Raw genomic sequence first — 22,748 nt, forward strand, 5'->3', positions numbered from 1 at the left:
ATACCCTAACCATGTGCCCGGAGAAGCTGTGAAGAACCGGATGGGAAACACAGGAATATTTGGGGCGGGGGGGGGGGAGACACCGAGCTCCCAGCTTCGGGGCTCTCCAGGCGCCCCCGGCGGGGCTGCTGGCGGAGCCGGGCGCTCCGGGGGAGCGACTCAGGAGCACGCCGAAGGCTCGGCGCTAACGGGACTGCCTTTCCCCGGCAACCCCGTCCCCGTCCCCGCGCGGCCGGGGAGGGGACGGGAGGGGACGGAGAGCCCCGACCCCCGGGAGCCCCGCCGGGCCGCTCCAGGCTCAGCCTTCACCGGCGAAGGGGGAGGCCCGGGGCGGGGGCCCGGGGCCGGCCGCTTCCGCCCGGCGCGGCGCATTCCTGCGCCGTGACTCAGGCGGCGGCGCGGCGGGATGAGCCCCGCGGCCCCGGGCGCTCGCAGCTCCCCGGCGGGGCGTTCGCCGCCGAAGCCGGCGCGGAGCCCAGCGGCCATTTGCATGCCGCGGCTGTGAATGGCGTGCCCGGCCGGCCGGCCCCTGGCACGGGGGAGGAGTCTCCGCGCCCTGCCCGGGCCGAGCTCGGCGGCGGCGGCGGCGGCGGCGGCCCCTTAAGCCCGCAGCGGGGCGGCCCGGAGTCCGGCGGCTCGGTGCTGAGCGCCCCGCCGCTGCGCTCGTCCCCGCCTGCCCGGTGAGTGCGGGGCGGGGGCCGGCGTGCGGGTGCGGGTGGGGAGAACGAAGGGTCCGGGGGGGGGGGAGGAGGGAACCCCGCTGCCCCGGCGCGCACGTGAGTTGCGGGCTCCGTCCCGCACCGCGGCCCCGCCGCCTCCGCCGCGGCTCGGCAGCCCCCTGCTGGCGGCACGGGCCCGCCGGGCAGCCCCGGGCACCGAGCGGGGCGGCCGGCCGGGGGGAGGCTGCGGAGGGCCGGGTGGCGGGGCAGCCGCCTCGTCCCGGTGCCGCAGGTGGGTGACAGGTCCCAGCCCGTGGGGCCGGCCCGGTCTCCAGCAGCAGGGAAGGCGGGGGCGGGTCCTGCCTCGGAGGGGTGGCGTCGGGACCCCCGGTGACCCCGGAGGTTTCGGCTGGAGGTGGGGGTGCGGGTTCGTGGCCGGCTTAGAGCTGACCCAGGGCCACGCAGGAGCCCCGGGCCCTTCCAGCTGTCCCTCGCCACGCGTTGCCACCCGTTTGTCCCCTTACGCTGGCAGTTTGGCAGCCACCTTGTGAGCTGATAGGGGATCATAATCTTTGGAGGTAAAGGTTGTTAGTCTTCCTCTGGATCCAGTCCCTGAGCTGACTTTTCACACTATGCACTGCTGGCCTGATGTGGGGGAATTGCAACAGCCCAAGGCAAATCTGGCGAAAATTCGGATATTCCATAATTCTGTGAAAACTTCTGCAGGATTGCGCTCGCAGTGCTGCATCCTTTTGGGCTTCTAAGAAAGTGACCGGTCCTTTCCCCCCTTGTAGCGCACACACGCGTAGCTGCTGCTGTTGCACTGGAGGGCCCCTTGCGCTTATTTTGGCTTGTGCTTTTCTTTCCCGCGATGTGAGAGGTGAGCGGCAGCACAAACGACTTCTGCCTGGCCTTGGAGTGTTCCTCGTGCAGCGCTTGGTTCTGGCTGCCAGTTCTCTTGCAGGTTGGCCTCGCGGTGGAGCGTGCAGCGTTGGTCAGGGATGCCGGGGTCTGGGAGCAAGCAGGAAGTTGTTTCTTTTCTTCCTGTTTTTGTCCCTATGGCTGCTGATTTCCTCTGGGAAGAAAGCTATACTTAATGGGAAGGGACAAGGCAGCAAACACTGAAGGAAGGGGACTGAAGGCACTTCTGAATGAAGCACGGGATGAAGAAGGCGCACAATGTTTTAACGGCAGTAACGCTGATTCAAAGACAAGTAGCTCCCCTTGTGCCGTAAGTGGGGTAAAAAGGGCCCACTTGGGACAAGCTGGGGAGCAGAGCCTTGGGAGAACTGGGTCTGCACTCCAGTGCGTGGAATTACCTTGCTTTCCAGCTCTTCTGTCTCAGCCTTGCAGTGTTTGCAAGAGGGGATGAATAGTGCTAGATCCATTGAGATAGCTGGAAAAACCAAATGGGCTCCTAGGTGCCTCCTTCACGTTTTAATTGTTAAAAGGACTTTCAGAACAGCCTTGTGTGCTTGAAAGCCTGTCTGCTCTTGTTTTTTTTTTTCTTTTTCTTTCCCTTCTCCAGCCTGTCAGCCTAGTGACAGCTATCGCCTCTCCCTCCTGCTGCTTCATCTGTAGATCCTCATGGCTACCGCAGTGCTTCCACTGTTAACCTAGGTCTCCGCTGTCCTTGTGCTGGGCCATTCCTGAGCTGGGGCCCGGCCGTCCTCCCGAGGGGGATTTTGGGCTTGGAGTGGAGGAGCAAGCTTTGCCACCATCTCCGTGCTCCTTGGTCCTGAGTCCCCGGGGCGGCAGCAACTCTCCTGTGTGGCCGTGTGTCAGCGGTGTGCCCGCTTCAGCGGGTTCCCATGAAAGGAGGTTAAAGCTGTGTGGTGTAAAAGCAACTCCCACAAAACTAGTTCTGCTCTGGGACTTCCCATGACAGGCCTTTTTTTTTTTTTTAAGCAATACATTTGCAAGAGACCTGCCTACAAACTGGCTTTTCAGGTTCTGGGGAAAGCCGTGGGCTGGCGCAGGGCTGAGGAACGTCTTGCTCTTGCTCTGTGCAGGGTAGGCCCTAGCTTGGCCCTCACCGAGCTCCTGGCCTCTGCACCTGGCCAGGGCCAGAGGGGCTGGTGCCTTGTCGCAGGATTTGGGGACGGCGGGTTCGGTTTAGTGGGGGTCTTCAGCAGTCCTGCAGCAGAGCGAGGCTGCACGGCAGGAGTAGGAATTCCTTTTGGGATCATTGGTCTTGTTCCTCTGGAATCCAGCCCCGGAGAGTAGCCAGCAAGTCCCAGCATGTTGCCTTGAAAGAGGCAGGGTCTGCTGAGTGTAGCATGACAGGACAGTTTATTTTGGGCACAGAGCCCACATGCTCAGATATAATTAGTAAAGGTTTGATTCCATTCAGTGTATCAGATCTTTCTGCAGTGTGAACACGCAGCCTAGTTAGTGCTGAAGGTCTGAGATGGGCAACGTGAACAGGAGTCCTGAGTTGTTTTCCATTCAGTGCGTCCAGGGAAGAGGTTGGCAGAGCACCAGAGCACCCACTGTGCTGCTGGGGATGTTGCCTGCCGAGTGGGATTGGCCGTGAGCTGAACATCTGACATTTCTCTATCTGCATCTCAAGAGCTGTTTTCTGGCAGAGCAGTCTCTGATAATATTCTTCCCTTGTGGCTCCTGCCTTTCTTCCTTAGTTATCTCTGGAGGCTTTGGCATCCCATGGAGACCATGCACCCTTCTCAGAGGTTCCAGCATTAACTGTGACCCAACACGCTTCTGTTAATTCCTGTTCCTGCAGCCACCTGCCTGTCACCAATGTATGACCCATTCCAGTAAAAGCACTTAAAACCTGAGGATGGGTTCCTTCGTATTTTTTTCTGAGCTCAGATGTGGATTAGTTTCCTTTCGTTTCAGCTGAAGAGATGCTGGGCCCTATGTCTAACACTCTGTCATCATTAGCTGGAATGAAGCAGACAGGAACTGTGCAGATCTGGCACTGTTATTGTAAGGTTGCCTCCCTGCTACTGGATGTGTACTTGTTGTAGATTTAGGAAACCCATGCAATGTACGCATTGCCTGCCAGCGCACAGAGCTGTGTTGCATCCTCTGCTGAGAGCGTGACAGCCTCTCGAGCTACAGACTGCGTTGTGGGAGCTGTAACCTGAGTTTAGTGGGAACCATTGTGTCTGGGTAAAATGTCCCCGTTCTCCTGGAAGGTAGAATGAAGATGGTCACTTTTTTCACAGGAGGAGAGAATGCCCACTGTCAGGTGGGTTGTCATCTCCCCAGTTGTGGCTATATATAGATATTTTTAATTTGTTTGATTGTTTGTTGCCTTGTTCAGAACTAGCAGGCGAACCAGTTGAACTGAATGGAGATGGTGACCTGCTCGCTCTGTTAGTGTCCGGAAACTCCCCTCTGAGGTCAGCACCCACCATGCAAGCAAATATTTAGGAAGGGATGATCTCAGCCCTTGCGGCTATCAGGCCCGAGACTAGGGAGGCAACAGGCAGATTTACCCTTGAAAGCAAGCGGATCTATCAGACGGTGTTTTTTGTGGTCCTGCTAGCAGCCCTGTTTCTGCAGCCCTGAAGAGCCCTGAACTGACTCAGAGCATGGATCGCTGCTCGCGCAGAGACCCTCCTGTGAGCACACAAGGGGAGGGCAAGGCTTGACTGCCAAACCTCTCTTTACAGGCAGGCTGCATGGTGCCATTGGTAGGTCTGGGGCAGCTCCCAGAGAGAGAGGCTGGGTTGTGGCATTGATGTGGAGCAGTGGTAGTCGTGTTCGTGCCGAGGCCGCGCATGGTTGTGTCCTTGGTAGTTGAACTTCAGGGGTTTCGGACCGCCTGCTCTGGTTTTGGTCCTGCTCCTTTAACTGCTCTCCAGGACTAGTTGAAGCCCACTTGAGATCACAGTCTCTGATACTTGCTGTTTCAGTCAGTGCTGCTGTAGGAATGAGGAAGTGGTTTTTTTTTTTTTTCTTCTTTTTTTTTCAAGGAGTGTTGGGATGATGCCACAAGGAGCAAATCAGTAGCCGAGTTTTCAAGCACATCATCCAAACTCTGGTCAAATCCTTCTGAATAACAAACAGTGGCTGTTTGCTGCTTGGTGAAGGCGGAGAGTTTATGTTTCATGTTAACCTTAACTGCTGAGTCTCCAAGTGCTGTGTAGGACAAGTTTGTTGGTTGTATGCTCTGCTGCAGAGACAGTAAATGCCAGATTGACGTGGGGCTTGTGCATGCTGAAATTTCCTTTGGGCTTGCTTTTCAACTATGTGGGTGCGCCATTTGTTTGAAGCACAATGGAAGGTGTCTTGTGCATGCTGTCAGATTGTTAGAACTATCGCAATACAAACCTGAGCAGCGGGTACATTCTCAAAGAGACCGGAGCCTTCAGCAACAAGCAGACCTTGCCTTAGTAATCAGAGCATCTCTAAAACGCAGTGATTATTACCGGAAATTTAATTTCTTCTCAATGATCTAAGAAGTGTGTTGCAAAAGGCTTCCCAGGGGGAGAAGAGATACGAAGACATGTCTGATCTTGCCTTTTCTGGATAATATACCTTTGCTGCCTCCTCCCCTTCCTGTTTCCACTCTGCTGAGAGAGGGACAGCCGCTTGCTCTGCTGGTCAGTAGCAATCCCTGCTTTGAAGGTTTTTCTTTTAAAAGGAACAATCTGTATGCGATCATCCTGAAGCTGCACAGGATGCTGCTTTTACAGTTCTACAGGTCTGGCGCTTTGCTTGGCTTTAACTTCATGAAAGTTGTAACAGCTTGATTTGTAAGATCTGGAGGACTCAGATGTCTGGGGTGGATGAATACAGCTTCCGTGTTTCAGGTGTTACTGCCCTGTAGCAATCGGCAGATGGCAGGTACGTTTCTCTGTCGCTTGAATTCAGAGATCACTACTTTAAAGTCAACCACAGAAGACAGCTGTCTAGGATTTGCTTTGCCAAAAGGTGTGAGCATGCCTGCCCTTTCTCTGTCTGCCGTGGGACTGTAAATTCAGAGGGAGCAGTGAGAGAGAACATGCCATTTGCTCAGTTTATAAATTGGATTTAAAAAATACCTTTCACTTCCCCCCCCCCCAAAACAAAGTATTTTGATTATTTGTATTATGAATGACTTAGCGCATTGGGCACACATGAATGTATACGTGAGCGCACACACCTGCAGAGCAGGGCGAGCTCTTCCTGCAACTGCTTTCCCATGAGGCAAGGCACGAGAAGGTGTGTGGCCAGCTGTCAAGCACCAGCCAGAGCAGAAACTGGAGCAACGGAGGGGCAGGCTAGCTCGCCTGTGTCAAAGGCTATCCGCAGGTCTGTCCCTGGCTAGATCAGCTAATGCTTAACAAGAGCAGCTCTAGCTGAACCAGTTCTGCTCTGTATCCTTAGCTGTTCGAACGTGTGTGTGTATATATATTGAATTATCTCCATGGGGCTTCATTGCTTTTGGCATTGCTGGTGCTTGCAGGCTTACTCTAACTTGTATCTGGGGGAAGGGAACCATGGTCACCTTGGAGAAAGCAGGTGTGTGATGCCGCGTGAAGATGCCGTGAATTTCAAAGGGGCGTGCAAAGAAAGCTGGCCTGCATGGCTCAGATGCTGCTGCTTCCATCCCTTCTGAATATAGAATGTCTTCGGGTGGCTTTAGTGTTTGTTATTTCCTTTAAGAGTTTTTTTTTTAGATTGCTATTCAGTGTGCTTTTATGTAACTTTCCATAGGAAATGTTGTCATCTGTGGCAGTTTTGATCTCATTTGCCAGTGAGGCATTCTTATTTAGCGCAACAAATAGTGATACTTAGCTGCTTTTAATACTAAGGTGAATGCATGGGCAGCAGCTATTCCAAAAGTAACCAGAGCCAGCATTCTCTGCTGCACTGAGAGTCAAACTGGTGCCTTTTTCTTAGCTTTCTGTGTCCTGAATTGCAGTCCTTGTGACAAATATGCAAGCTGACAGGGAAAAAAAGTTACAAATGCAGAATTTCAACAAAAAACAAAACCTTTGTTAAAATACAGTGTTAGGATTTTGTTGTTGTTGTTTTCTTCTGTGTTCTAATGTGGGATCATGACTGTGCTATCAAAACCTTTTTTGAATCTTACCTTACTGCATAACTGAGGTGACTGCTGTGTCCCTGGTGCTCGTGGGTCAGCCAGTATTTACAGTGCACCCATTTTACTAGTAGTGAAAACCAGTACAATCCCCTCTGGAGTCCTGGTGAATTTTTGCAGTGGGTTGAACGTGTACTAAAATAGTTGCTGTGATCACCCTTTCCTGCTTCTTTGTTAGCGAGGAGCTCCAGTGGCGCTGAAGAATGTAGACCCAGGCGACTGCTGTGATGCTGCTGGGGACCCCAGACCAGAGTGCTGCTGCCTCGGCTCTGGCACCGCTAGCCCAGCAGGCACCTTTGAAAAGGCTGCAAGAACTAGGCTTGTGTAGATGAGCCTTCTTCTGGATACACTTCCACTGTTGGCAGTCTGTTGTTTATAATTGGATTTGTTAATATTTGAGTTGTTAATGTGATTATAGTTGTTATCCAGTCTGGCTACGTTCACTGCGGCACCGGACCAGCAGTAGTATCCTGGCTTCCTGCGTAAGCATGCTGAGATGCATCGGCTGTGTGGTAGCTGCTGGTGGTTCGAGGGAAAAGCCAGCTCCTTCTGAGGATGACTCTACCAGCTTCCCTGAGGAATGGAAGCGTTGCTTGGTGCCAGCTTCTCAGCCTCTGTGCTTGATGCACTGTCGCTGGAGCTATGAGCAGGTACCACCATCAGTCCGTGCCCTGATGCAGCCTACAAGTGGTGTGCTACGGCCAGAGCCTTAGGATGCAGCAGCTGTAAATGTGGCTGTCGCACATGGTGCCAGGCTGGCGGTCTGTGTGAAGCTGCAGGGTGTGTGCACGGGGAAACACAAACAGGATGAAGACACCAAAGTACTCCAGAAAGCTTCCTGCTGCTCCCCCCTCTTTGTTGGTGATGTTTTATGCTCAGGCTGTTCCCCTTGCTGGTTTCTAGGTAGGTCGTCGATAGCTCTGTAGATTTACTCTGGAAGATGGAGCTGGATGCTCGTTGCTCCTGATCTGGGCCCTGTCTGGGCTCTGGGTAGTGCTGCGAACACCCTTCTGTCAGCTGGGTGCTCTAGGAGATGGAAAAGGCAGCGCCTCTGCCCAGTCTGCTGGGCTTGGCTCCCTTTGTTAGGGCTGCAGGCCTTAGGCTAGCAGGGGAAGCTGGCCCCTTGGAAACCCTTTCGTGGAAACTACCCGTGTGTGAGGCTTGGCTGGCAGCTCCCTGCAGCTTCATGCTTCTGTGGAGTTGGTTTCCCATTCAGTGACTCTGGCAAAAATTCACTCTGCCTCTGATGAAGCAGTAGTACTTTATTCCTGCTGCACTCAGCGCCTGCGCTGAGGGCAGTTTTCAGAAAATAATTTCAGCTTCAAGAGATGCAGAACCCACCACCTGCCTCGTGATAATTTTAAGCTTCCCACAGTGCTACAGATGTGAGGTTTTGGCCACGTTTTCATAATTGCGTGAAACCGTACTGCCTCGAGAAGCATTTCTGTCATCTGGCTCCAGCTGCTCTTGTTGTTCCTGCCTCTTCCTCTTTCCCTGTGCTGGCACAAGTGTTTGTGGAGCCATGTGGTGACTTCGGGCTGGGGAAGGAGCTTGGGCTGGAACAAACCGTTTTCGTTGCTGAGCTAACGCGGGTTGGCTCCCAGTGCAGGTCACCCAACAGCTGCGGGGATGGTGGTGCCAGCACGAGGAAGGGGCAGCACGGCAGCTGGGGGCACTGCTGCTTCTGCTGCCTTGCATCTCTTTCAAGTGGCTGTATATCATCTTTGCAGCTTGAATTGTAAGCCTTAACTTCTGTGTGCTGACTCCTGCTCTGCCTTTTGTCTGCTGGAACAAAAGGACCTGGAAGATCAGAGTCTGTTGCCTCTGAGTGTTTGCAGGTTGCAGTTGGGGTTGTCTTTTAACCTGTTCTTGGAGAAGTTTAGCTACAGATCCAGGGACTAACAGGAATCAGAAGAGTTTTTTGAGCTCTGTTCTTCTTCTCCCTTCAGTACGAGGCCACCAGACCTGGATGCCCCTCATATCCCACACAGGGCTGCTTTGAAAGCTTGTCATGCTCGTGTTCCCACGGGACCTTGTTTTTGGTTGGTTTCCATCATGACCCACATTTTTTTTCCTGAAAATTAGGGAAATCAGTTGCACAAAAGCAACTGATCTGCTTTCCTGATTGTGTGATTGGCTCACATACATTCAGACATCACTGTCAGGCGTTTTTATTACCTGCATTTAAAACCCTCTGTCTCTGTGTGTAGCTGAACCTTCTCCAAGGTCAGTGGGTGCCAGGTGAGGCTTTGCACCGTGTGCCTCTTACATACCAGTTTCTTTCCTCAGGGCCTTGTGTGAAGTCCAAAACTTCTATTTATTTATTTATTTATTTATTTATTTACTTATTTATTTTCCCTGATGTAGCTTCCTATTTCCTGTCATAGGGGTCTGCTTGACCTCTTCCAAGGCAGGAAGTTTCCACTGGTATTTCTCAGCAAATGAAATAAATAAGTGGCTCACGGTGAGGTCCCTCGATGGTGGCTTGGTTGCTTGGGTAGCCACAAAAGTCAATAACCTTCCAGAAGCTTCTGCGTTCACCCTCCTGTGCCTGGTTCTTGCTGCAGTGGCCCTGCGGTAGTCCTTACGTCCTGCTTTTCCGTGATCTGCTTGCAGGTGGTTTTGGAGCCACCTGCTCAAGCACGTAGCTTCTGTTGTAGCTCTTCTCGGAGCACTGGTTGAAAAGAGCTCTCTTCTGCTGTTGCTTCTGGATAATGCCCTGACCCGTCTGGGGCGGGACGGGTTGTCCTCTCCCTGCCTCTCTAGGTTTAACGTCTGCGTGCGTTGTCTTTTGCTCCTCTTCCCGTGATTACAGCTGCTCCCTGGTCCCCGGTTGTTTCTTGGGTTGTATTAGCTTGTCCCCACAATGTCTCAGGATGAACTCGAGTGTTTTTCTGACCCCCAAAGGCAGAGAGCTGCTGTTCTTCAGAGCTGCGAGGTTGCCAGTATGTAAGGATGGCGTACGCTCCCTGGAGGGAGGGAGATCCCATGCCTTTTAATGCACTTTCCCCAAGGTGAATGCAGCCCTCAGCCATTCCGTTGGAGCCTGCACAAAGGCTTCTCATACCCCAGAATCATTTTTTCCATGTTCTGCTTGAACATAAAAAATATTTTAAAGACAGCTTGGGTCGGGACAGGCCTTTCAGACGTGCCACGCAACGGGCGGCCATGCCTTTATCGACAGGCTGGCTGTTTCTCGGTTCTCATCTGGTCTGCGTCCCGAGGAGAGTGCAGGGCTCAGCGTGCTGCGTGTGTTGGTGGGGCTAAATAAAGCTCCCCAGCGCTGACCTGCCGGGCTGGGATGGAGCAGAGATGTTTCACCCAAGCGGAGGACCGTGGTTTGCTGTTCCAGCTCAGCTGACATCAGGGTGAGCTATCACTGAACAGGCGGGTCCTACCCTTCCTGTCTCAGGTTACACACAGCTTATCCGAAGTTGTCTGAGCCTCCCCGGGCTGTCAGATCGACAAGAAGTCATTTGCTTCTGGGTCGGGTTAGCTCTGTGCCGGTGAAACACCTTGAGGCGGCTCGCTGGAGTGAGCCTGCTCTTTGGGCAGCCGGCAGGTGGGTTTGCTTGCCAGAAGAAGGCAGGCTGTTGGCGACCTCCTGCCGCCTGCTGTGGGCTGCTGGCAGCACCAGCCTGTGCTGGCACCCGCGTGGAGCTGGTGCGTGGCCCCGCGTGGCGGAGGGCAGCAGGCGGTGGGTGGGTGCCGTGTGGGCACAGCAGTCCTGCTGCCTGCCAGCTCCCTGCGGGGCAGGGCGAACAGGACAGCGTATTTTCCTGGCTTGCTGCCCGGCCCGTGCCCAGAGGTTCCCGGCTCGCCCTGATCCCAGCTTCTGCCGGGCTGTCGGCAGCTCTGCAAAGCCTCGTGGCATCTCCCTTGAGCTCAGCAAGGGAGGGCCGGGAAAGTGGGAGAGATTCCCATGCAGGAGTGCAGCCAGGGCAGTGTTGATGTCCTTGTTTCATTTTCGAGGTGGTTCCTTAGGGCGGGACACAGTGGATGGAGGTCGCGGCAGAAGCCTGAGTATTGCTGCACCCTTGGCAGCTTTCCCTGAGAGCGCAGGGACATGGACCTGGTCCGCCTTCCCCGTCCCTGCCTGCCCTCAGCCCCTCCGTCTGGCTTGTTATAACGGTCTGGCTTGTGCCCAGTATTTGGGATATTACTTGTAACTTGTTGGGTCTGATCCATGCTAGTTGGTGGTGTTGGCAGTCATGAGGCTGAAACCCTGCTGCTCCTCTTCTCCTTGGATTTCCTGCCTTCTCCCAGCTAGCCGGGCCAGCAGAAATCCTCCTGCAGACAGAGGCACAGACAGCAGCCTGCTGGCTCCCCTGGCTCATGCTGGCTGCAGAACACATTTAGGATCCTGTTCTCTTTGCTGTGTTTCCACTCAGAAGCCCACCAGCGTGCCTCAGCCAGGACCGTTGCTGGAACAGACCCCTCGCCGGGGGCTCTGCACAGCAGGCACGGCAAATGCAGCTGTCGAAGCGACGGCGATTTGAAAAGCGGAGGAAAACAGTTGGAGGGTCATCAGGGACAGAACATGGGACGTGGTGAGGAGACGGCGGCAGAGCAGCTCCAGTGGCTGCTACCTCCTGGGGGTGTCTGTAAGAACATGCACACGCTGTGCTGCCGAGGAGCGCAGTGGTGGTGGGGGAAAAAGCACAATGTTTGTTTGTGTGGTAGGGTTGGATGAACCGTTTTTGTTTTTTTTTTTTCTTCATTTGGAATGCAAATTATTGGGGAAAACAACAGCTTTATTTCAAAAGGAAATGCTGGTTAACAGTGGAAATTTCAGAAGAAGAAAATCAACAGGCTTTTAGGGGAGTAGCTTCGGTTGTGTGTTGAAATGGAAGGATGCTCTGTCTTGGAAATGATTGTGCAGCTCTTAGAATATATTTGAGATGCCTGTCAGTTTTAGGAGCATACTCAGACTTTCCACACAAGGCTTTCCGTTCTCTGTTTGGGTCAGTGGAATTTGCTAAGCAGCTTTTCTTGATCATGTGCCAACTTCAGAATTTAAGGTGCTCTCCCTCCTTCTTAGCCTGCGCCACAGCGTAGTGGATTTAGCTTTCGCTCTGGTACTGTGACCGTGCTTTGTCAAGGTGCTTCTGAAGGTAACTTTACTGGAGTATCTGCACCACGAAGGGCTTTGTTTGTTTGCTTGCTTTTTAATTGAAATGGCCTTTATTAATCATCTTTATGCTGCCACCACAGTTGTAACACGCAGCTGGGTTTGCAAATGCCGTGTGTTCAACGCGTGTGCTGGGGCAGAGTTTGTGCTGCCCAGTTCCTTGGTCTTACGATGCTGAGGGAGCAGCCAGAGCAGGCCGGGCAGTGCACATGGTGGTGCCAGGCCTGGGTGTGTGCCAGCGCTGCAGGGAGCAGCCCAGGCAGGTACTGGGCCCTTCTGCCTCTTCCCGGCCTCTTCAGACAGCCCCCGTGCTTCTCTCCTGGACGGGGATCCCGCTGTGTATGTGGGAAGAGAAGATGCTAGGGAGAGCATGGAGGAGATCTGTACAGCCAGGATTGGCATGGAGAAGAGGGGCCGGGAAAAGCTGTTCACTCTTCTAGACCAAGAACTGTAAGGCACTGAGTGAACGCAGGAAGCGTCAGGTTTAAAGACAAACTGAAGAGGATGGCTTGTCACACAGTGTGTGTTCCAGGCCTTTGCCACAGGCAGGTAGGAATACTAAAAGACTGCATGGATTCAGAAGGGGGTTGGATAAATTCTGGAAGAAAAAACATTGGATGGATATGGGGATGGATGCAAAGACCCATTAAATGCAAAGACATCTCTGGCACAAGATGTTCCTGAGTTATTCATAGCACATGCAATGACTCTGTCCTGGGAGACACGACTGTCAAGTGATCCTCTACTGATCGCCAGGCATCCTCTGCTGTAATGAGATACCGGATTTAGGCAGATGCTTGGCCTGACATTGCGTGGCTATGCTGTGCGTGTTCCTGTCCTGCTGCTGCCAGTGACCTCTTGAAAACACTGATTAGGACAGTACTGAGAAACTGGGATTGTTCGAGGATATGTGACCGTTCAAATGAATTATGTGTCAGTGCAGTCAACTTTGAGATGAAGCCTCTAGGCCAGAACGAGTACATGGATGCTGTATCCTGAAACGCTAACCCCTTAAAAAAAATCAAGGGGGTAGCGTGAAACTCGGGAAGTGCTTTTAGTGCAGTGCTGAGCCACAGGTTAGTAACCGCGGCGCTTTGAGTGAAGGCCAGGTGTAATAACGGGTGTTACACGTGCTGCAAAGATGTCCAGCCATCCAGCAGTGCTGTGCATACGGCTGGATCCATGTTCAGTCTCACCTTGAACCTCCTGTAGACCTTTTGTGGCCATACCCCCATCCCTCTCCTGCCTGTGTCAGAGGTATTTGGTTGACCTGTGCTGTGGCCATGTATTCACAGTGTGCAGACATCTTGTGTGTATGTAAGATTTATTCTTGGCCAGTCCAAATGTGCATATGCAATTGGGAACTCTGAACAGCTCTTACTAACCTGCACCCTTATAAATTGGTGGTTTAGTAAGTAATAAGGGTTAAACTGTTGGAAGAATTTGCTCCTCAGCTAAGTACTCTGTTTGCAGTCGCCCTTAAAACTCGCCTGGTTTTTAAATACTGTGTGTCCTTACACAATTATTGTATATGCATTTTGATGCTTTGCTGTTTTTTCAAGAACACAGGAGACATTACATACATTTATATGGCAGGTGCCCATTTTACTTTTTGTTTAACATCATTCTGAGGCAGGATACTGTTTTCTGTAACACTGGACTTTAGTTTTTTGTGGAAAGTGTTTGTGCATCATGCTTTTGAAGTTCTTAATTTCTGACTGATGTGCCCACAAAGGAGGTGGGAGATGTAGGTTAAAACCCTTCAGGTGAAGCAAATACTGAAGTGGGATCCCCAGCCTTCCCAAGAGTTCTATAAAGCATGCTTTAACTTCTGAAGCTTCAGAGAAAGCAGTCTGTTGCCCCTGCCAGCTACGCGAATCTCATCTTGAAATGTTTTTCTTACCTGAAGCACGAAGGTGAGTCACCTTTGGGGACAGCAGTAAGGCTTGACTGCATGCATGTGCGTGCTCTGGCCTCTTCTTTGTGTGCGGCATGTGGAGATCCCAGTGCTTGTGGGTTGCAGTGAAGCTGGTGAAGGATGCTGGCACGTCCCTGCTGTGGCAATTTAGGAGGGGGGACTGAACACCAATTTCATCAGAATGTCGTTCGCCGTATTCGACTTAAAGTGCCTGTTGTGTGCCGGTGCCGTGCCTGGGATGGGGCCGCACTTGCACGTTCCCTTTTGCCAGTTGGTAGCTGTCTCATAGTGGATTTACCCTTCGGACCGTGCAGTGTTAAGCCCTTGAAGCAGAGTATGTTTGAGCCTCTCTGGCTGATGCTTTGCTTTTGCTAAGGGTCACTTTTTTTGCAAGCTTTCAATGCTGTCCCTATCGCTAAGGGCTCCTGCATGGCATGGAGGACCTCAGGATATGAATCTCCTCGGTGAAGATGAGGAGAGTGTTGTGCCAAATTTTGTTGCCTGATATTGAGGTGTTTGCTTTCTGTTTAACTCTTTTAGGTGATGGATTAGACTGTGCCTGGGCAAGGGCCATGCCTTGGAGACGTCCAGCACTTAACCAAATCTCCTTCAAAAGTAAACGCAAGCAGGCAGGAGCCCCCCTAATACCCTTGCTATTCTCATCTTGTAGGAAATTGGAACAGGTGCGTTTAGGCACCCCTGCACCCCTGCAGCTACGGATGGACAGTAAGGAATTGTGACCTTTTATTGCGTGGCACTGCATCTGTGCACATGGGGTGGTGGTGCATGTGCAGAGAGTATGTCTGTACAGGCTAGATTGTGAATTCCCAGACTTTTGGGGGCCTGTGGTATTTGCTGAAACCTAACCTTCATCCACCTACAGCTGAGTCCTCGCTTTCCATTGTTCCAGCTCAGCTGAGCATGGTGCTTCTGGCAGCCAGCCCAGCTTGTGTGACTGAGCTAGCAGCTGGTCTTCACCTCCTTTTAGACAAGATTCTCTTCTAACCCAATCCAGGTCCCCCTCCGCTCCCTTCTGTTGACCTGCTCCCCCTTCTGCAATGTACCTTCTGCAATGGTAAGCCTCACTGTTTGTGTGGCTCCCTTTACAGAGCACTTGTGGTGAGCTGTGGGAGCATGGTGAAAATGCTGTGAAAAGCAGTCTGTTTCTGAGAACCAGAGCCTAATATAGCTTGGAAGGGACCTTCGCAGGCTGTCTGGTTCATTTGCTGCACAGCACGAGGCTAATTCTGGCTGCTCAGGGGCCTCGTTTGGTTGAGTGCTGGACGTCTCCAAGGATGGAGGTCTCACTGCCTCTCTGGTCCTGTCCCAGGACTTGGCCACTCAGAATTCCCGCCTTGCATCTTGGATTCGTCGTGCATTCAGAATGAATTGTCTGTTTTAACACTGTAAAAGTGCTGAGCTTTAATCCGAAGAAAGCATTCTGCTCCCTTTCATAACGTGTGTACCTGCAAAGTTAACTGGACTCTCGTTCCCTCTGTTCTTTATGGGAGGGGAAGAGGCTGGCACTCTGACTTTTTGTCTCCTGTGGGATCTGTGTTCTAGGATGACACAAGGAGGGATCCTCTTGGATCTGTTGTCCTGCTTGAGGCACATGCTTCCCACTGCTAGCTTGCGATTGTGTATGTGCTAGGAAGGAATAGGGGCTTGTGGAACAGCTCTGATTGGCAAGCACTTGTGGAGATCTGTGATTGAATCCTCATCAATTTTCCTTTTTTTTTTTTTATTTTAGCATGTGCAGCGAAGTAGGCACTCACAGCCTGAAGAAGTCACATAGTTCTTGTTTCACTGCGTGCAACCTAACCAGCCAGAGAAATTTGAGATACAGTATAGTGGACAAGACGACAATGAGTCACTCTGGTTACTTTAGTGTTTCTGTAACACTATTATTAACAAGATATTAAATACTGTATCATTATTTTTTATGTAGGAAAACCACTCTTAGTTCAGAATTAATGCCAGTTCTCTAACGTTCATGCTGTACTTGCTATGTGCACTATGTACTTGCATAGTGCACTCTGTGCGCTATGGCGTGTTTCTGGAAAATGTTTACATGTAAAGAGATTAGAAACAGCAGTTACAAATGGACACTTGCTAATTGCTAAATAGTAGGTAGTAAGGAAATTGTGGTGCTTGGCTTTGGGTGGGCAAGGGAGCCTGTGTGAGTCACAGGCTGGTTTTGGAGGGGGCTTCAGTGGCTTTTAGTGCTGCAGTTACTTAGCTGGTTGGAATGGATCGAGATCTAATTAAGATTTAATTCCTGACTGTTTCTTATGGAATCTGGACTCCACAGTAGTCTCAGGAAATCTTAATGGGAAGTGAGTCTAAAATTTGTGACTATGATCTCCAGCACCTGGCTTGAGGTCCTGTGGGCCTCAGAAACGTGCTCCGAGTGTCTGGCCCTGGCTGACCAGGGCTGACAGCAGCTGGGACTTCTGAACCCTTGCCAGGCGCTTGGCAAGTGCACTCGGCAAGTTGTCTGCTGTGGGGCTTGGGGCCTGTAAATCACAGCCCACAGGAGGGTAGTCTGCTAGGCCCCACACGCACTGTGTCAGGGATGTGTCCGGCCCCTTCCCAAATGTGATTTCTCCCCTCTCCTAGGCTTGAAGACAAACGTGGGACAATGTCGGAGGTGCGACATGATAGCACGAGCAGCTTGCAGCGGAAGAAGCCACCATGGTTGAAACTGGACATCCCGGTGCCGGTGCCCGTGTCGGTGCCAGAAGAGCCTCTGCCAGTGCAGGTACAGAGGCCAGGGCCAAGAGCGAAGGCCTGTGGGGTTGTGGTGGGGGTGTGCGGAGCCCTGCTGCAGTCCTGGCTGAGAGAAAGACAGTGCTGTGTGATGACAGGTCGTTGGGTAAATTCACGACCAGAAGTAAGCTGCCCCTTGAAGGCGATATGGAGGGAGAGGATGAGTGTATTGCTGATGTGCTGAGATCAGTGGATGTGACTGTTCGGATGTGGGGATTGTGAAAAGTGTCCTGGCTTGGGGGTGGATATGGGATTGAGGTAGCCAAACAAACATTTCTTAAAGGAACTGGAGAAGTGAAGGGCTCCTAGAGAAATATGAGGGCCTGGAAGCGCTGGAGTTCTGCTGAAATGAGCAGGGAACAAATCTGACTTATGAATAGCCAAGATAATGGCAGGCTCTCGTCAGTAACAGCAGATTAAGAACAGTTACTGGCAACATAAAGCTGTTACCAGCATGAGCATAAGAAAATCACATAGGAAGAGAAGTAGGAATCGTTGAAGAGTGGCGGAGTAGAGACAGGATGATAGGTTAGTTGGAACTCTACAAAGTATGAGAGTAAAACATACGTATTTCTGCTGGGAAGAGGAAGAATTACCAAGAATATCTGCTTCAGAGTGACAAAAACTCTTACGGGTGAGACCAGGGTAGGATGGTGCTGGCTGCTTATGACCTTGCTGCAGAACAGAGACTGCCTGCAAAAAAGGCAGAGCCAGAGAGGTGTTGCACAGAGCCTAGATCCATGGGTGGAGTGTGGTGTCTGGGCTCAGATGGTAATATACAAAAACAGTTTAGCCAGCAGAGAAATGGAAGGTTCTGTAGCTTCTTTGGAGGGGAGTTGAGGGTGTGCTTATCTTAAGAGGGAATTTATACTGTTACTGGAAGAGTGAGGACTGGCGTCTGCCATTCTGATCCAAGGACAAAAATTGACTTCATCTGTGTGATAGCTTCTGGTAGATGCATCTTGGTCCTGATCTTCTCGTGGAAGGAAGGAGATTGGGATTCAGTCTGCAAGGATTGGAAGTGAATACAGGGCTTTAACTGTGCAGGTTGAAGACGTCTGAGTCACTTAAGGCTTTGATGGGTGTTTTCTTACCTGAAATCTCTAAATCTAGCTGGGCATCTTCTAGAGAGGGACTCTGTACTTACAAGCTGGTGTAGATGATGTTCTCTGAAAGTCTAGCATGTGCAGTACAGGCTGTTAGGATAAGACTGCATAACAGGCTCCTGTGGCTTATAACCTGAGTGTATATGCATTGTTTTAACATAAAACATAACAAAAATGGTAAGATCAGTGGAAATTACTAGTTCTCTGGCCAGCAGAGCTAGAGTTGCAAGCACTCTTGAGACAGTGTCTGACCAGAGAAACAGTTGGTCAGAGCTTCACTGGCAATTGAAGCAGAGGGATTGTCTGCTCAGCCTGCATTTTAGAAATGGGAGATGGTGTCTCTGCCAAGCTAATGAAAAATTCATCTGGAGCAGCCTTGGGGAGGTTAGCTGAGAACAGTCAGGTGATTTGTGTCCTATTTGGTAGGTGACATTCAGCCAGGAGAAGCTGAGAGCTTCCAGACCTGAGTGCATCCAGACAATTAGGTTATGAACAAAGCTGATGTGGCTTTCCCAGCTCGCTTATCCTGTGCCAGGCAGCAACTACAGCACAGACTCACCCGCAGCTTTCGTAGGCTTTTAGTGCAGATCCAGAGTTGCTTATGAAGCAAATCTCACTTGGCCCTGCTTACTGTGCTTTGCTTCACCTTGTGGAGTGGTGGTCTAGGAACGTGTGATCTCAGTTCCTTCTGGCTAGAGAAAAGCCAGAGGGATGTGTTGCAGGATCCATGGACATCAATCCATGGGACAGGCTAGAGCCAGTCTGAACTGAAACCTACTGCAACATGCAGATGTCAAGTCCTTGGTGCTGACTGCTCTGTTCTGCAGGTCCACTCCTGTTTCTTCACATTAGCCAGTCATGAACTCAGTCTTTGTTAGCCTGATTTTGCTGCTCAACTGCATGCAACCAGCTTGTGGCTTGGGCTGGGGGGAGAGGGAGGCTGTTGAGTTGCTGACTAAATGGTTCACCTCTTGGCTGGCCTTGTAGATTATCTCTCTGAGAATGCTGACTCCTGTTCTGCTTTTCTTCACAGCCAACAAGACGTCAGGCCTTTCTGCGAAGTGTGAGCATGCCTGCTGACAACAGCCGCGTGCCCTCCTTGCCTAATGAAGTGAGGAGACCGGTGCTACAACGACAGACCTCAATCACCCAGACCATCAAGAGGTGAGATACTGAGTTCATGCAGCCTGCTTTAGTGGATTCTGCCGTCCATTGCCATTCTTTATTCATGGGCCTCTGATTGTCCCATTGCCTGGCACTTACATGGCATGTTGTCAAAGCAGGATTAAGTTGTCTCCATTGTTGTCTATCATTAGGTTGGGGCAGAGGGTGGAAGCAGATAGGTCCCCAGTATATGAGCCCAGTAGTGCTATATAGGATTGTTTTTTGTAAGCGAGATACCAGGTTCTGGGTGGAAAATTGTGGTGATCAGGACAGTGTATTGTCCTTTCCAATTAGAGTCAGGTTTTGACTGTTCCAATGCTCTGGGAAGCTGTCTGTTTCTGAGTAATAGGATACCTCAGGCCCTGATGTGTAGCTGAGAAGGTGTGATGTGGTGTGTTGGCCTTGCTTTGGTGTGGTATTTGAGAGCATGTGATTGTGGGGAGGGGGGCAGAAGCCCATCCTTAGCAGTCTCAGACTCACGGCATGGCTAAGGCCAGAGGCCCCCCTGGGCCCATCTGCGCCCCCCAGTGCAGGGGGCCCAAGCCCGTGTCCAGGTGGCTTTGGGAGATCTCTAAGGAAGAGACTCCACAGCCTCTGTGGGCAACCTGTGCGGCTCCGACACCCGCACAGCACAGAAGTGCCTCCTGGTGCTCAGAGGGAGCCTCCTGTGCTCCAGTTTGTGCCCACTGCCTCTGGGCCTGGCCCTGGGCACTGCTGAGCAGGGCCTGGCTCCATCCTCTGTGCACCCTGCCTTCAGGGATTTGTAGGCATCGGTGAGATCCCCCTGAGCCTCTTCTTCTCCAGGCTGAGCAGTCCCAGCTCTCGCAGCCTCTCCTCGCAGGAGAGGTGCTCCAGTCCCTTCATCATCCCTGTGTCCCTACATTGTTGTGAGGTTCTTGTCAATGCATTTCTGCATCCTGTCCAGGTCCTCTCATTGGCAGCATGGCCCTGTGGAGTATCTGCCACTCCTCCCACGTCTGTGTTGTCTGCAAACTTGCCGAGGGTACCCTCTGCCCCACTGTCTAAATCATTAATGAAGGTGTTAAACAGGACTGGACACCTGGGATCCACTGCTGGTTGCTGGTCTCCAGCCAGACTTAGTGCCCCGCTCACCACCCTCTGGGCCTGGTCATTCAGCCATTTTTTACCCACACGTCCATACATCAACATGGCCTGAGAGCAGGCCTCTACGGCTGTTTGTGCCAGGACGTCAAGGATGAGAGGATACCCTGTGACGGTGCTGCGGAGGCCCTGACAAGAAGCACCGTGCAGAGGGGCCAGGGCAGCCTCCTTCCCCAGAGGTCCCTCCAACATGTGCTGTGTGTGTAGAGCTGCGTAGGGCTGAGAGGTGTGGGAGACAGGAGTCACTTTAGTGCTGGGGGAACAAACTTGCCTCCAGCACTACTACACTGTAAGACAAGGCACATGGAGCTACAGTGAGCAGGGAGGGAGTGCTGGGCAGTGGTGGTGAAGCTCCTGCATGCTGAGGGAGGTGCCAATGTCCTGCCTAGCATCAGGGCTATGGACAGGCATGTGCGGGTGGTGCACTGACAGACCTGTGCCATGTCTTCTCTTGCCTGCCCAGGCTGGAATGGCAGTGCCAGGGCCCAGGTGGTGGCTGCGTCTGTGCCTGTGCGTAGTGGTCTGGGTAGTAATTCTGTAACCCTGAAAGTACATGTGGTACCACAGGGAGTGGCCAAGAAGTGCACAGATGGTTTTGGAAGTCCTGTGAGTCTCCTGCTCAGAGTATGAGTGTAGGGGGTTGATGCCATTTAGCAGTGCAGAGTTGTCTCAGGCTGTTGTGCAATGTGAGGGGTGGCCAAATCTCTCTCTTCCTCCTGGAGGAATTAGCTTGCACGTGATTTTTGTAGAGCGATTTGGGTAGGGGGGCAGGTGCAGCAGTGAGAAGGACTTCCCAAGGGGCAGAACTGCAGGAAATGCACAAGACCTAGCAATAAAAGGATGAAATAATGGACCAGAAACAAAGACAGGGAAGTGCAAAGTACCGAGGAATGACCTAAAAACCAGTGAGGTATGTGATGAAGAATTGCAGACCATGTATCCATAAAGGTGTCTCTGGGATTTTTTTTTTGTGAGTCCAGAGAGGCTGACTTCCATGTTTGCTACTTAATGCAGCCCTAGTTATGCACAGAATGTGAAACTGTTCTGGCAACAGCACTCTGTACCTTCCTGTTCACTGCTTCTTGGAGGACACGGATCAGGTGTGAGCATAAATTCAAGAGTGTATGGTCCAGAATATGGCGTGGTAGTAATTCAGGTGCTGGAGTGGAGCATCTAATACTCTTTCCAGTCTCCTACAGTGTCCAAGATGTCCAATCAAGGCAGTAGGTGTGGCAGAGATGGACTTGTGCCCCAGGTGAGACCCTGCCAGGGTCAGCGAGAACAACCCCAGAGCATTTCCAGTGGCATCAGATACCTGTATCCAAGCAGAGCATATCTCATTCTGCTGACATCTGCATTGTTTCACACTCTGGTGTCTGAAGCCAGACAGTGGGATTTGTAGCTGGTTGTCTGGGCAGAAGAAGGCTGATCAAAGAGGTCTGGGGTGAAGGGAGACTGCAGCATCTGTTGTGTCCTCAAGACCAATGGGAGACATACATCAGAGATGTAGATGCACAAAAGGGATTCAGCAACCTCCTGGAGCCCTCTGTCGTGTGCAGCGTGGCACAACTGCTGCTGATGGGGTTAAGTAAAGAGATGGGAAGGTTTTGGATGTAGGTTGCTGCCCACCTTCACAGCCTGGTGGGCTCTTTCCCTTCAGCTCTCTTTTCTTTGCAGCAGGCAGGTACGGTTTCAAAGGAGTCACACCCTGCCTGTTCACGGGCACCGGGTGGGCAGGAGTTCCCTGAGAAAGCGGCAGTCCCTGCCCCGATCGTTCTTCAGGTACTGGTAGAACCGAGTGTGCAACCTACCCCTGCATGTGTGTGCAAGGGCTGCTGTGAAGTGCACAGACTCTGGCTGTTGCTGAAACCACTTTGCCTTCCAAGGCCTGGCCAGGAGGCCTGCAAATGGGTGGCAGGGAGAAAGTTCATGTGTGTGTCTAACAGAAAACGATGGTCACTCCTACTAAATCTGTAGGCAGCTGTCAATATGTAGCATGGGACTAACAAACTGTCCACTCGCCAGCCTCACTCCCTCCTGCCTCTCCTAACAAGCTGTCAACCTCCTGGTGTTCACCATAACTGCAATATCTCCCCAGGGCAGCCACAGTGCAGCCTGTCTTTGCCAACATTAATGCAACATGTGGAATATGTGTGTTTTGGCCCCAAAGCCTCTTGGGAGCAGAAGAGGAAAGAGAGAAAGCTGCACCAAATGGGTGCTAGTTGTATCGGTCTGAATGTAGCTCAGAGCTGGTTGACATCATGACTTTTTCTAATCCAAATGTGACCGTCTTCTTTTTGAGGTGGAGACCTTCATTTACTTAGCACCAAAGAGATGAGCCACTCCAGGAGTCCAGGGCACAGTGGCCATCGATCACCAACCCCAGACTGGAGCTCAGTAAACCGTGACTGTGCATGGCAGGGACTGGACCTAATGCCCAGGTGTCCCTTCTCATCCTACCTTCCTCACTGCTACCCTTGGCCAGGTGGCAGTCTGACACTGTGTCTGCCTTTGCAACTGCTTGCGGTTGGGCTCAGACTGTCAGAGCTGATTAGCTCAAATCAACAGAAGAACAGGAGCCAGCCCCTGATGTCAATTCATTGCTGGTTACAGTGCTCCAGGGTGTCTGTAGGAGGTGATGGGGCTCCCCAGGTGGACAGAGTGTTCGTTATTTTTCCAGGGTGCTCCAGATACCCTAAACTCTGTTCTAAGGCTCCCATGGACTGTCTTGGCTATGATCAGGGAGTAGGACAGATCTCTGTGCTGGCACTGGACCAGCAGTGGTCCCTGGCAGTTCAGGAGTGGTACTTGCTGTGCAGAG

General features: G+C 52.0%; 1 protein-coding gene across 5 annotated transcripts in view; it reads left to right on the top strand.

The window, feature by feature from the left end:
* The first annotated feature begins 359 nt into the window (after positions 1-359).
* Positions 360-22,748, top strand: part of RHBDF1 (rhomboid 5 homolog 1) — a 37,976-nt gene continuing 15,587 nt past the window's right edge. Inside the window, exons 1-4 of one of the 5 annotated variants that reach the window (XM_080557269.1) lie at positions 360-680; positions 16,386-16,527; positions 18,675-18,805; positions 21,608-21,709. In XM_080557269.1, the coding sequence (XP_080413395.1) occupies positions 16,408-16,527; positions 18,675-18,805; positions 21,608-21,709 (353 nt within the window). In that variant the 5' untranslated portion in view covers positions 360-680; positions 16,386-16,407. The other 4 variants (XM_080557271.1, XM_080557270.1, XM_080557272.1 and 1 more) reach the window with 4 other exon arrangements.

Source organism: Anser brachyrhynchus, assembly GCF_964034855.1.
Source record: "Anser brachyrhynchus genome assembly, chromosome: 15".
Classification (NCBI taxonomy): domain Eukaryota; kingdom Metazoa; phylum Chordata; class Aves; order Anseriformes; family Anatidae; genus Anser; species Anser brachyrhynchus.